At 46.1% G+C, this 15617-nt stretch overlaps 1 protein-coding gene across 1 annotated transcript in view; it reads right to left on the bottom strand.

The window, feature by feature from the left end:
• kctd16b (potassium channel tetramerization domain containing 16b) overlaps nucleotides 1–15617 on the bottom strand; it is a 64164-nt gene that overhangs the window by 47657 nt on the left and 890 nt on the right. The window contains exon 1 of the mRNA XM_030362553.1: nucleotides 14791–15617. This exon is cut by the window's right edge and continues 890 nt beyond it. Coding sequence (XP_030218413.1) covers nucleotides 14791–15617 — 827 coding nt within the window. The remainder of the gene's footprint in view (nucleotides 1–14790) is intronic.

Below are 15617 nucleotides of genomic sequence, written 5' to 3'. Positions count from 1 at the left end.
AATACAAAAATGTGTTGTTTGTATTTACTCACAATTTTTTCATTTTATTTCTAGGCACACGATTCACCCTGTAGCCACACACTTGGCATGTTGTGGCTCCTTATGGATTGGAGAAGATCATCCAGCGAAGGAGCCAGCCATGTCTCACTTTACGAATGGCTCCAGCGAGTGCTCACTCATCAGTCTCCCGCTGACCTTTCGTCTGAGGTTATTTACTGGCTTTTGGATCGCTTGGTTTACATGCCGGGTTGAGCCCCGGGCAAGTAGTGTTAATGGCAGCAGCGCTCACCATGGACGAAGACTCCATATTGCTCCTTTCAGGCCTCGTCTTAAGTTTGCATGAGGTCTGTCTTTAAACTATGTCAGTTTCTCTGCTGCCTTAATACCATCCATGCTTAACATACTTTGCAATACTGTCTATCTATTGTGTTCATGACAACATGATATTTTGCATGAAAATGTAAATATGGCAAGAAATCTTTGTTGGGTTTACTTCTGATAGTGTGGTACGTTCGAGAACAATGGATGGGGGGGGAGAGACGAGGGAGAGATAAAAGCACAATTTGAGAAAAGAGGTTTGGTGAGAAACATGCGAAAAAAAACTCTCTGAGACAGAAGCGTGAATAACAAAATAAAATAAAAACAATATTGGCAAACAAAGAAAATATAAATGATGTGCTTGCTTCAACCATCCCTGGCAGTGGCAGCCATACTGCTGTGTAGGCTCCAGGTAAGATGTTTGAAATGAACCAGGGAGTTTTTTTCCAAAGACAACAGCCTCAGTGCATAGCAACAGAATGTGATGCTCTGAAGGATCCTTTGGGGAGAATGGAATAAACACGCCATCTGCGCTACTAGAGTCCATTTACACACTCAAATCAGGAGCTATAGAAACCCACACACAGAAAATAATAATTGAATCAACTTAATTTGTATTCCCTTGCAAACCGTGTGTTTGTTTGACAATAAGAACAATTGTACATATAATGAAACACAGTGGCGTGTATTCTAGACATTGTTCCAGGGCCAGCTGTCTGTATGTGATGGTGGTCAGTTCAACTATAGGCGGTAAGGATAGCATTGGAGTATGGTTCCATACAAACATAGACTGAGAAGCAGCCATGACGTCTGCTGTTGGGCTCAGGAAAGACTGTAGGAAGTAGTTCCTCTAACAGCCTTTAGGGGGTACACTAGTGTCGAGAAAGTAGTTCCTCTAACAGCCTCTAGTCTAGGTGGTTCACTAGAGACTAGAATGTAGTTCCTCTAACAGCCTCTAGTCTAGGTCGTTCACTAGAGACTAGAATGTAGTTCCTCTAACAGCCTCTAGTCTAGATGGTTCACTAGAGACTAGAATGTAGTTCCTCTAACAGCCTCTAGTCTAGATGGTTTACTAGAGACTAGAATGTAGTTCCTCTAACAGCCTCTAGCAGGGTGGTTCACTAGAGACCATATCGTAGTTCCTCTAACAGCCTCTAGGTCGTTCACAGTAGGTTGAAGCACAAATGAACGTGAAGAAAGAGCGATTTCATTTTTGTCATACAAAGCCAACCTTTTTTTCTTTGTTCAGGATCTCACTTGCCAGTTCATCTTCACATTATATATTCTATGGTCTTGGTTAACAATCCTATTTTGTTCAAAAGTTGATGAAGTTGAGCCCGCCCTCAATGTGACAAATATGAATAGATTCTGCTGCTGGTGGCGAAAATATCAGACGATGCAGACGCTACACAGAAGGCAAAGCTACACCCTCAATACAGCTTTGCTATGGAATGAGGTGACGTCACGGGCGCTACGTCCATATGTTTTTATGTCTATGATACAGACGCACATAGACACATACAAAAGCCCCTAATGGGAATGAATGGGATTGGCCCATTGATGCAGACATCGTGTAATAAGACGGTGACTCCTGCTTACATTTAGCTGTTTAGCTGGTAAAAAGTCAGTGCCGCTCTGTCTAAGCTTATTTAATGTGTGTATGTGTGTTTGTGTGTGTGTGTGTGTGTGTGTGTGTGTGTGTGTGTGTGTGTGTGTGTGTGTGTGTGTGTGTGTGTGTGTGTGTGTGTGTGTGTGTGTGTGTGTGTGTGTGTGTGCGTGTATGGGGGGGGGGCAAAGGATGACATAATGATTAAAAGGAGGCGTCACACCCAAATGCCAGACCATGATTGCTTTAATTGGCTAAACTGAGACTCTGAGGTGATGGATGCTGATAATTGTCCTGCTCTATTTGCCTTCTCCTCATTTCTGCACACACACGCACACACACACACACACACACACACACACACACACACACACACACACACACAGACGCACGCACGCACGCACGCACGCACGCACGCACGCACGCACGCACGCACGCACACACACACACACACACACACACACACACACACACACACACACACACACACACACACACACACACACACACACACACACACACACACACACACACACACACACACACACAGATAAACATAGTCATACACGGTGAAGATGCGGTCAGTAAGACATGTTGAGACACCGGGCACCGCCCACTCTGTTCTGACAAACCCGCGCCTCGAGAAAAAGAATAAGAAGGGATTGATAATGGAATGAGGAATGTTGTCCTGCATGTTAAATCGTGTGGGCTAAATAAATATATAGGCCTACATCCAAATACACCCCCTTACTTCAGCAGAGCTAACACAGGTTCCCCAAGGAGCAAATTGTATTTTCCCATCCAACACAAACATAAGTTTGACAATGACTAAATAGGTCTCCCCGCAGGTAGCGAACATGCACACATCCGAACAGTAACCCCTCAATCGCTGGTTGGCAACACGCTGTATTTCGCAGTGTTGGTTCATTTGTGACATTGTGAAGTGAAAACCTAGAAAGACGAATTGATGCTATATGATTACGCTATTAAAGAACAACTATAGGTTTTTTTTTACATAATAACGGCATATTTAAATGCAGTTCGAGATAATTTACACTTTGAGCAATTTGAGGACCCTTGGCTTATAGATGACGTTAATTAGGATTGATTACCTAGAGCCCGAACTGATTGTATTCTAACTGATTCGGCCCTTCAGCGGCTGTGTTGGAGGTGGGACTTCTCCTCATTATTGATGAACACCACAACTAACCTACTATTTCACCGTGTTAAATAACACACATCAGGTTTTCCAAGCTTTCCCATCACTCTTACATATAGGGGCAGCTAGCGTACATTTAATGTAGCTTATTATTTGCTTACTTAATATTCAACAGGGTAATTATGGAAAATTCACCGGGTGGCCGAGAGCTACGCAACGCACTTGGTATTGGGCCCAAGCAGACGTCTTCAGCGCTGCCTGAATGAGCCAGTGGGCGGCCAGAGCGCCGACAGCCACAGATTCATCTTCTGTTGTGACCGCGCAGAACTCCTCAGCGGTGCCACTAATGATCATAAATGACGACCGCATTCTTTGTACATTGATCGTTTTCCAAGGTACAAACTAATGGTTTGTGAAGCGGGGCCCCGGGGAGAGTGTACAACATTATAGAGCAGCGGGTTGACGTGGCGCTGACGGCCACGCGACGCAGGACAGGTGGACGACCAGGAGCTCACGACGCTTAGCACGCTCCGCTGGCCCTCTGATCTGCACTGAAGCACGGCAGAGCCAGAATGAGCTGTGCTGCGCGTGGTCCTGATTGTTTTACCGTTTTTCTATGCCGCTTTGGTTCATTTCTCGAATCATCCTCAACATTTGCCACCCAGTAGGCCTAAGTGCATTTCTCAAAACAGTTTGTACAAATAGCAAAACAAGAAATGAGAAACCGCTTTTTTTGATGTGCACAAGTGACACAATGACGTGAGGATTGGACAAGTAGTTTTGAGAATTTCAATTGTGATCTGAGAAATGTACCAAAGCGACTGTGCCATAAACGTGAAACCCTGCTGACAGCTTGCCTCCCCTCCACCGCCCACCCCCTCTCAGCCCTGCTGTAGCGTCTTGATGGACAGACAACCAAACAGACGCGTGAGCGAGCTGCCTCCATTTCTGCCAGACACAAAAAAAGAGGCTTCGTATGCAAACCACTTCCACATCCTATCCACAACTCAAGTGTTTCAAGATGATACCTGGATCGCCCCTGTTCACCTATATGCATTTTGTTTACATATTTGTGTGTGGTCATTACAATGCAGCATGTTGAAAGTAGTTATGTAGCTATAGCAAAAGTTCAATAACGCAGTCGACAGTCATTGCAGGCCACTCCCCTCATCGCTCTTCCAATCAGAACCTCACTCATTGTGAGGTTATGAGATGCAGTCCTCCAGTACCTCCCGCCACAGTCACCCCACCCACCAGGTCCAGACACATCAGGGGGATCATATCCACAGTCACCCCACCAGGGTCCAGACAGCATCAGGGGATAATCATATCCCAGTGCACTTCCATCCTTTCATGGATCATTCGACCCCATGGAGAATAATTTGATGGTGTATAATCAGAAATGTGTCGTTAAATGTTGTGGTTAATTTTAGGTACTACTCTCTCCCGATTGAAATTATGATGAAATTATTTTTTAAAGAGGTCATAAAACCTCCAACATTTATCAACAAACTAGTGTTTAATACTGAGGATTCAATCCACTGCGTGAACATTTCGTCATCTGATTAAATTTGAGAGGTCAAGACAGACTTTTACTGAAAAAAACATAGTCTTATAGGGACACTAAAGTTACATCAGTAAAGTTTGATATCTGTTCAAATATTTTCGATTATAATTGATGATACATGGATCTGTGTTTGATCCATGAGTTATATTCAAGGCATTAGGGATGGGAGACCTTGCCTTGTAAAAGCACCCATATGACCATGGCCTTGTCCAATGTTTATGACTGCATGACCATGACAACGTGGTTTAGCCCTTCTAGACAATGCAAACATTCAATAATCATAGTAATGGATTGGCTTTTATACAAGAGTCATCTGGGTTTTCTAGAATGTAGAACCTTTTTTAAGATTCTCTGCCATTGGCAAGAGATATTGGGCTAAAAAGGAAGCTAATGGTGACGCTAAATTCCTCTTTGCCTGACCCCCTGATTGCCCCCATATGTATTTTTGCGTAATACACCTACTATTGTACCCGGGCTCGTCTAACAATAGCACGTATCAGGGCATGATTGAGCAACACTAACATAAGACCTGGACGACCTGTAATGTGAACCTTGACTATCAGTCACCCATCGGCGATGCTATTTACTGCCGCCATGCTACTTCACAGCATCCTGGACTCCAACGGAGCTGCACCACATGCCAGCGGCGGTAATATGAGGGCTTTTGATGCATTGCAGTAGCCTGAATTTCGAGTAATGGTGTGGAAATGTGTGTGTGCCAGTGTGTGCGTGTTCGAGTGTGCCTGTGTGGACGTGTATGTGTGTGTGTGTGTGTGTGTGCGTTTGTGTGTATCTGTGCATGTGGGTGTGTATACGTGCGTGTGTGTGTGGGTGTGCGTTGTTATTATTATGACGTAGCGCTCCACACCTCGCTGCACCGCCAAGCACTTATTCCATCACAACGGGGGAAAGGCATCGGCTTATACATCAACCTGCCCCACCGCGGAGCGCGCTCTCCAAGAGGAAACAGATTGATGGACGGAGAGGGCGGCTGGCTCTCTAATGGACGGCAGGAGTTAAGGGCCCGTATAGAGAGACCGTGGCTGCAGCCTGAGAGGGGTACATTGTTCTGATGCAATTAAATGGGTTATATTACAGGTATGGCTTGTACCTGTGTGCATGAATATTGACATAAATTGTTGATGGCCTGTAGGCCTGCGTAGGAGACCCTCTGGATCGCTGCTGTTGTTCTCCTGCTCCTCCTCTTTTGTGTCTTTCACGTAATCTCTTTACTTCATCTGCGCTTTTCATAACCGGGTTTCCTTGACTCTCTGCTGTCTAGTTCTGCCCCTCTCCATTGGGCTCCCTCTCTTTGTCTCTGTGTCCTTTTCAATGGCTCCATCTCCTTCATCTCTCTGACCCTCTTTGCCTTTCTACACCTTGCTCACTCTTCATGTCTCTGGGGCGTTCTCTGTCTATCCCTCGCTGGATCCTTTGTCTCTCTGATAGTCTCTCCCTCTCTCTTTCCATCTGTACACCTCTCTGTCTCTCATTTCCATCCTAACATCCCCCATCTATCTGTACACTTCGCCCTCTCTCTTCCTCTCCCGTTCTATATCTCACTCTTTCTCTCTTCGTGCATCCACCCTTCTCATTCCTGTTATTGTACTTGTAGCTTTACTCTCAGGCTAAAGGTCTTCCTGGCCTTTGTCACTGTATCACTCGCTCTGATCTCACATCTTTGTGTTCGCTGTGATCAGGTGGGTTTCCTGTGTGCTGTTTCTCTGGCCTGTGTGTGGCCACCAAGCGACGGCCATTTGCGACAGTTTGTCTTCTCAACAAAAACTCATACTATTTTCTCGAATCTGATATTGGGTAGAAATCTGAGATGTGATGTCACACCACAGGAAGCGGTGACCTTAATGAGGATTCAACCTAAATGAGATCTTTATCTCTCTCTCTCTCTCTCTCTCTCTCTCTCTCTCTCTCTCTCTCTCTCTCTCTCTCTCTCTCTCTCTCCCGCTCTCATGTCTCCCTCTCTTTCTGTGCTCATTCCCCAGTCTCCTTCTACCTTTCCCACCTCAAGTTTCATCATATGTCTGTTTCTCTCTTTCACAGTGAGATCCCCTATGGCTGAATGAAATAGCACAAAAAGTGATCGCACCAAAAGAAAACACCTGACTGACTCTATCAAATGATATGCATCCCTTATTTAACGACTGCAGAGACTGAATTTAGATTTGTTCCAGCCTTTGTAGCCACTTGAAAGCATTTTGCAATCGTACAATTACCTCACATTCACCATTCACGCACTGTCGGTGGTGTCAACAGGGCGAAAGCTTGCTCAGTAAAGAGCAGTTCAGCCTCATTTACAGTCGCAGTGTGTGAACTGCGTGAGCCGGCATGATCCAAAAATGACGTAATCATCATGGCCCTCGCGTTAGGTTCATACCACAATGTTTTGCAACACCCTGCCTCTGTTCCTCTCTGTCGCTGTTCATGCTGAGTTAGTTCTTCAAGGAAAGGGTTCAAATCCGGGATAGCTTTTAAGAGACTTTATTTAGTATAAAGTATTTTCGGTATGGTAACTATGACTATGGAACAAACGGAGAGGAGACGTGTTGAACACGTGTGAGAGATAATAACTCTAGCTACTTCGGGTCACGGGCAGAGGCCCGTGACTCGATTTTCGCGGGTGTCGCTGAAAATCTCTGACGCTCTCTACCTCTAGTCCACAGGTAGAGACCGTCAAGTGGGCGTGGCCTAGTGGGCGTGGTGGCTTCGGCTTCTTCATATATCTAAAGGTGCTGCTATCTGTGGCTGGAGCAGCCTCCAATAAGGTCTTGCTCCCCTTGTGGCTATGTATAGTATTTACGGCTTATATGTTTGGTCCTGCTTCATTGGGTCTATGTGTGGGTAGCTTAGATTCTTAAAATACGTAACATTCACAACCAGAGAGAAGGCGACTGCTATAAACCTGCGGTGAGTGGCGGAGGTGACTCTGTGAGTGTCCGTGTATGTGTGCATGTGTGTGTGTGTGTGTGTGTGTGTGTGTGTGTGTGTGTGCATGTGTATAGTCGCGTCCATATGTGTGTGTTTGTATGTGTGTGTGTGTGTGTGTGTGTGTGTGTGTGTGTGTGTGTGTGTGTGTGTGTGAGCGTGTGTATATGTGCGTGCGTATATGTGCATGTGTATAGTAGTGTCCATGTGTATGTGTTTGGGTGTGTATGTGTGTGTTTGTGTATGTGTGCGGTCACAGGCCCTCAAGTAGCAGCTGCATTTATCAAGCCCCTGCTCTGAGCTGTCAATTCTTGTCTCCTTCAGAGCTAATCACTTGAGTCCCCGGGCCGCAGTCTCAGTAATGTAGTCACCAGCAGAAGCTGGGGATAGGGAGCAGTCGTCGTGGTGATGGCGGTGGTGTGTCTTGGGGGAGGAGTAGGGGAAGCCCATTAACGCAGAACGTTACACATTGTAGATGGGTAGAGGTTGGCTGGGTGCCCTGAATGTGAATTGAGTTGACGATGAATGATTTTGTCCTGGTGTTAACCAGCTAGGTTAAATGCCTTGTGATGAAAATGTACAACGGGTCGTCGATTCATCTCTATTCAAACATGCTTACAGATAAATTGATGCACACTCCCCCTCACGCACTCACACACAACCAAACACACACACGCACGCACGCAGGCACGCACGCACGCACGCACGCACGCACGCACGCACGCACGCACACACACACACACACACACACACACATACATAAACACACACACACAACACACACTCACCTGCCAGTTCATATTTATGGTAAAAGGAGTTGCTCAACTGTGTGACCAGCTAACTGCCAACCATATCACAGACACGCACACTCCCACAGCAAAGGTCATCTTCAAGGGGGTTTTGAAATGCCAGACACTTTGTTGAGGCACATGTCAACACAACAGTACAAGACTGCAAGATCAACTTTTGCCTTATTTTTGCAACCATATTTTACAATGATGCCCAAATGTGTGTGTCATCGACATGACTGATTGCATCTGTAGACGTTGCATCGTCTACGGTAAAGCCACCTGTCACCAGACGGTGATTCATTAACAGTCACTGCAGACACCAAGACACCAGATCAGGGACAGGGGAGAGGGAAGCCTTGAGACATGAGGGGTGTGGCTGTAGAATGAGAGGCAACAGGAAAGCAAAGGGGCAGGCCTAAAGGCTCCTCTGCCCATCATCGTACTGCTAGGCATTCAACACAAAGGTAGGTGATTTCAGCCACCGTGGTATTAACCTGAGACCGAGAGATTCAGAGACAGACAGAGAGAACGAGAGATTCAGAGACAGACAGAGAGAAAAGACAGACACAAAGAGAGACGGAGCCAAAACAGAGAGCTTCAGAATAATCAATTGGCAAAATCTACAACATGAGGCAGGGAACAAAAGGTGCCAAGCAAACAATACAAGCAGGCAAATGAGGGAGACAGAGACAGAAAGAGGGGGAGAGAGAGAGAGAGAGAGAGAGAGAGAGAGAGAGAGAGAGAGAGAGAGAGAGAGAGAGAGAGAGAGAGAGAGAGAAATGAAGTGAGAAATGATGGGGTAGGAGGTGACAGGGAGAGACGGGAGAAAGGGAGAGGTGGGGCCCAGTGAGCCATTTAAAGTCACAACTGGTACCACTGCTCTGCTCCCTGGCCCTCAAGGCATGGAGCGAAAGAGTCAAATGATGTGTGGGCCTGTTTGTATGTGTGTGTGTGTGTGTGTGTGTGTGTGTGTGTGTGTGTGTGTGTGTGTGTGTGTGTGTGTGTGTGTGTGTGTGTGTGTGTGTGTGTGTGTGTGTGTGTTTGTGTCTGGGTGTCTGTGTGTCTGTGTGTGTGCACGTGTGCATTCATGCGTGTGCGTGCATGTGTGCATGTATTTATCTGTGTGTGTCTCTGTACATTTGCGTGTGAGGGGAAAGCTAATGGACAGAGAAATTGGATGGCTAAGAAGGAGTACGGGGTGGAGAAGGACCAGGGGGCTCTGGGGGAGGGGCCAGACATGAGTGGGATAAATCTTGGGGACAAGGAGATGACAGGGAGAAAAACTAGGGACACTACGTGGATTCCATGGGGCGACCTTTAACAAGTCTTCTCTCTGGCTTCATGCATGCATCCATGCATACATGTATGTCTATCGTGCAGATGTCACCGCAACCTTAAAGTCCTATGTATGTGCGTGTGTGTGTGTGTATGTGTGTGTGTGTGTGTGTGTGTGTGTGTGTGTGTGTGTGTGTGTGTGTGTGTGTGTGTGTGTGTGTGTGTGTGTGTGTGTGTGTGTGTGTGTTTCTGTGTGTATTGGTGTGTGTGTTTGTGTTTCTGTGTTTCTGTGTTTTGGTGTGTGCATGTGTGTCAGTGTGTGTGAATTGGTGTGTGCATGCGTGTCAATGTGTGTGCGTGTTTGTCAGTGTGTTTCTGTGTGTATTGGTGTGCAAATGTGTGTCAGTGTGTGTCAGTGTGTGTTTCGGTGTGTATTGGTGTGTGCATGTGTGTTGGAAGTGCTTAAGTTCTGGGTCTTTTGAAGTTCATCTCTGTAGGCTGCTTGTAGATGCTTCGTAGGATGCACGGGCAAATGCAGAAATCAGCGCTTTTCATCAGCTGCCCTTGTCTCACACCCTTGAATCATCACAGACGAACTCAGGACAAAGTATCTCATTGACTGTGACAGAACGTCCGTATGATTGTGTGAGGGCGGTGGATTAATCAGCTGCCTTGGATAACGTCGAAAGCCTTTATGGAGTCTGAGTCCTTCAGCGTGAATGTGTCCAAAGAAACACAGCTTTGAAGGTATTGGCACTATATTTTAATACCCTCACTTGCTTAATTAAACTCACTGTCCTTCATCTCACATTCACTACCCTGCATGTATAAGGAATATGTATGTACTGCATATATGACTTACTTTCTCATAATTTAATCTAAAACAATACAATGCATAGTGGAAATAGAGATAAGGGAATAAACAAGGCTGGACTGGTTATTTGAGGAGTAAATATTTTTCCTGTGAAGTGAGCTCTTGCTCTTAACACACACACACAAACACACACACACACACACACACACACACACACACACACACACACACACACACACACACACACACACACACACCTACACACACACACACACACACACACACACACACACACACACACACACACACACACACACACACACACACACACACACACACACACACACACACACACACACACACACACACACACACACACACACACAGTGACTAGGAGCATATCAGTGTTGGCAGTGGCTATATTGCTATTCTAATGATGTGAGATATATCATCAAGACAATATATTTGCATGACAATGGTCAATCATCTTTCGACAGGTAAAACTGTCAATAAATTATGCTTCCCGAATAAATAATGAAGAGCAACAGAGCAGATTGTTCCTCTTTCCATTCACCTCAAAGAAAGCATGCCCTGTTTACATCTGCGATGCTTTAACAATGAGGACAATTATCCGCCAGTGGATGTTATTTTTCTGAGGTTTGTGGGGCTCAAACTGGAACGTCATGAATATTGAGCAGCAGCAGCCCAGTTCATGTATCTTTCAGTGTAGAGTTGACTCTTCTTCCACCTCAGCCCACTCAAGCTCGTATGGGGCGGGGTTAGCTAATCAGTGGCTGGCAGCCATCCAATCAAAGACAAGGCTTTTATGACAAGACGTTATGCTACAGCTAAGCTGCAGCCAGGAGCTATGGTGCTGTGATGCTTTTACAATGTCACACACACACACACACACACACACACACACACACACACACACACACACACACACACACACACACACACACACACACACACACACACACACACAGTGACTAGGAGCATATCAGTGTTGGCAGTGGCTATATTGCTATTCTAATGATGTGAGATATATCATCAAGACAATATATTTGCATGACAATGGTCAATCATCTTTCGACAGGTAAAACTGTCAATAAATTATGCTTCCCGAATAAATAATGAAGAGCAACAGAGCAGATTGTTCCTCTTTCCATTCACTTCAAAGAAAGCATGTCCCTGTTTACATCTGCGATGCTTTAACAATGAGGACAATTATCCGCCAGTGGATGTTATTTTTCTGAGGTTTGTGGGGCTCAAACTGGAACGTCATGAATATTGAGCAGCAGCAGCCCAGTTCATGTATCTTTCAGTGTAGAGTTGACTCTTCTTCCACCTCAGCCCACTCAAGCTCGTATGGGGCGGGGTTAGCTAATCAGTGGCTGGCAGCCATCCAATCAAAGACAAGGCTTTTAGACAAGACGTTATGCTACAGCTAAGCTGCAGCCAGGAGCTATGGTGCTGTGATGCTTTTACAATGTCACACACACACACACACACACACACACACACACACACACACACACACACACACACACACACACACACACACACACACACACACACACACACACACAGTGACTAGGAGCATATCAGTGTTGGCAGTGGCTATATTGCTATTCTAATGATGTGAGATATATCATCAAGACAATATATTTGCATGACAATGGTCAATCATCTTTCGACAGGTAAAACTGTCAATAAATTATGCTTCCCGAATAAATAATGAAGAGCAACAGAGCAGATTGTTCCTCTTTCCATTCACTTCAAAGAAAGCATGTCCCTGTTTACATCTGCGATGCTTTAACAATGAGGACAATTATCCGCCAGTGGATGTTATTTTTCTGAGGTTTGTGGGGCTCAAACTGGAACGTCATGAATATTGAGCAGCAGCAGCCCAGTTCATGTATCTTTCAGTGTAGAGTTGACTCTTCTTCCACCTCAGCCCACTCAAGCTCGTATGGGGCGGGGTTAGCTAATCAGTGGCTGGCAGCCATCCAATCAAAGACAAGGCTTTTAGACAAGACGTTATGCTACAGCTAAGCTGCAGCCAGGAGCTATGGTGCTGTGATGCTTTTACAATGTCACTTGGCCATGCCCATTGCAGCAGGTATCGCCCAGCAATAGAATATTATACTAGGAACTATTTGGCATTATGGGGTGGTTTGTTGCACAGGGAAATATGATGAGAGCCATTAGAAAATGTATTCTGGTTCTTGGTCTGTCAGGTTGCTTCAGCGAGCGAGGTGAGGAAGGGTGTATGTGTGTTAGAAAGAGGGTTCTTTCAGCATGGGGAGTAGAGAGTATGGTTTAGCGGTCAGGATGAGGTGGGAGGGTAGAGTAGTGCACCAGCCGTGGTGTCAGTGATCGTTTTGAACAAATGCTCCTCTGCTTTGACGGCCGGGCATAGGAGTGAGAGAGGAGCTGGCGGGAGGAAGCTGATGTTTTATCAAAACATTTTGTACCCATTAAGATCGAGCCTCATCATCCTCCTTCTCCTTCTCCTCACGCTGCTGGCAGCGTTTCACAGATAACCAGAGGCGACTACATATTTACTGACTATTAAAAAAAAGACCAGATGGGCCGCACGTTTTTGCTGATTAAGAAAAAAGAAAAGCTGAAGGGATGTAAAATACTAATGAAATCATACTTAATACGGGGGGGCATGTTGCAATGGACGGTAAGATTTGTCCGACAAAGTGAGCGATAATCGGGGCGGCGGTTGGTTGGCTTTTTTGTTGGAGGCTAAAGTTGCTTTGCTCGTTGGGAAAGATTACAGAGGCTTGACTTTCTCACCAAATACCCAGGAGTCATGACTAATTGGCTTTGTTCCACAGGACCGAGATAACTTATGCTGCTGCCGCTGCTACTGCTGTGTGTGTGCGTGTGTGTGTGTGTGTGTGTGTGTGTGTATGTGTGTTTGTGTGTGTGTGTGTGTGTGTGTGTGTGTGTGTGTGTGTGTGTGTGTGTGTGTGTGTGTGTGTGTGTGTGTGTGTGTGTGTGTGTGGGTGTGTGTGTGTGTGTCTGTTTAGTGGTGCAGAACAAGTCGTTGAGAAAGGGATCTTCCATCTCATGGTCATAAATGCAAAGTCATACTATTTGACTGATTGCAATATGGATGTTAGAGATGCTTCATGCAAAGGGCCACATAGAAGAGTATTATTTCCAACTAAAATTTAATAGGACAAGTTCATTTTCACTTTAACTTCAGACTAAAGTCTATCTATCAGACTATCGCTGTCTATCAGACTATCGCATTATACTTCATTCGGGGCAACACAAGGCTTTTAGGAATTGAACAATACCTCAGTTTGTCCACAAATGACAACTAATGGAACAATCAGTCACATTCATTCATGAGTTGGATTGATTCACATTATTGAAACCAACCATTAAAATAAATGATTGAAAATCCATTAAAAACATCTGGAAAAAGCAGAATCCCAGCTGGCTGCATTGTGACCTTGTTGAAACCATTCATTTTGACACATTCTGGAATCAAATAAATTAGTAATGGGTCACAGTCATTCAAGTTAATTCACCCCTTTTGCAGTTTGGTTGACACAATAGAAATGTATGACGTACACCAATGGTTTATATATTATTAGCTTGTGTGTATTAGCCAGAAGGCTCAAAACTCTGTTCATGGGCTCCGTCTGTGCTTCTCACAAGTTGGCAGTCTCTCATATCTCTTGTCCTCAGCCAATCAGTCACTCTATCCAAATCATTGTTGGTAGTTGTTCAAATCCCCCATAAGAACTGATTTTGAAAAAAACTCTAAGCAATGGTTGCCAATTGCCATAATCAAACCGGTTAGCATTGGTACACTCATATGAAAGATCACCAACATCATCTCTCTCTACTCGGGCGAGGATGTGTAGGCGTGTGTGGGGGTGGGAGTGTGCTTATGTGTGTGTGTGTGTGTGTGTGTGTGTGTGTGTGTGTGTGTGTGTGTATGTGTGTGTGTGTGTGTGTGTGTGTGTGTGTGTGTGTGTGTGTGTGTGTGTGTTTGTGTGTGTGTGTGTGTGTGTGTGTGTGTGTGTGTGTGTGTGTGTGTGTGTGTGTGTGTGTGTGTGTGTGTGCGTGCGTGTGTGTGTGTGTGTGTGTGTGAATGTGTGTGTGCATGTGTTTGTTGTATAAATGTGTGTGTGTGTGTGTGTGTGTGTGTGTGTGTGTGTGTGTGTGTGTGTGTGTGTGTGTATGTGTGTGTGCGTGTGTGCGCATGTACGTGCGCGTGCGCGTGTGTACGTGCAAGTGTGCGCCTGTGGGCGTGTATGTGCACTTGACATGATCAAAGCTACTTACGGTAAAAGACGTATTCTGTGTAACTGGCCCAAAGCTTGTCTTCTGTATGCTGACTGACATAAGAAGCGGTGACTGATGAGTTACAGGCCACCATCTGGAACCCACACTCCGACAGCATGTCAAAAGACCGCTCCAGGTGTTTAAACTTGAGGTAAAACCTGGAGGTGTACCGGTCAGGGGTTCTATCGGGGTCCCGGCTCTCGTTCAGCGTCTCCCCAAACACTTCCTTAGCGAGGGCCACCCTGCCGCAGATCATAATCCGGGGCACACGCCTGAACCGAGCGTCGGTCTGGTTCTCGCGGCCCCTTGTGCAAGATCCCCGGTACCCCACCGTGATGAACCCGCTCTTCCTGTCCGCGGGCACCAGGGAGGAAGGGGGACATACACGCTGGTCGCTGCCCTGGGATCCGTCCTCATTATCACTGTGGAAGTAATCATCCGGGCTGCAGGGCTTGAGATCCTCTGGGGTCAAGATTTTGACCAGATCGGGCAGCAGAAAGTACTCGGCCTCCTTCCTCAGCCGTCCCTTTTCGGGGAAGTGGTCGGGGAGGACCACCTGTCTGTCCCGGAGGTAGTCCAGCACATAGCGGAACAGGAATCCGTCCCTGTCGATGAAGTAGCGGCCCTTGGGGTCCCGGGCCAGGTCGTGGGCTGCGTCCTTCTTGGAGGAGAAGATCCTACCCAGCAGAGAGGTGGGGTTGCTGACCAGGGTGGAGTGACGGGTGTAGTACACCTGCCCCCCCACGTTTAGCTCCACCACATCTGGGAAACTGTTCTGCCCCGAGCCCGGTTCCTTTGCGTTAGTCCTACAGCTCCCACTCAGCGCC

Source organism: Gadus morhua, chromosome 7 (genome assembly GCF_902167405.1).
Source record: "Gadus morhua chromosome 7, gadMor3.0, whole genome shotgun sequence".
Classification (NCBI taxonomy): domain Eukaryota; kingdom Metazoa; phylum Chordata; class Actinopteri; order Gadiformes; family Gadidae; genus Gadus; species Gadus morhua.
This window is presented reverse-complemented; position numbering and strand designations above follow the sequence as displayed.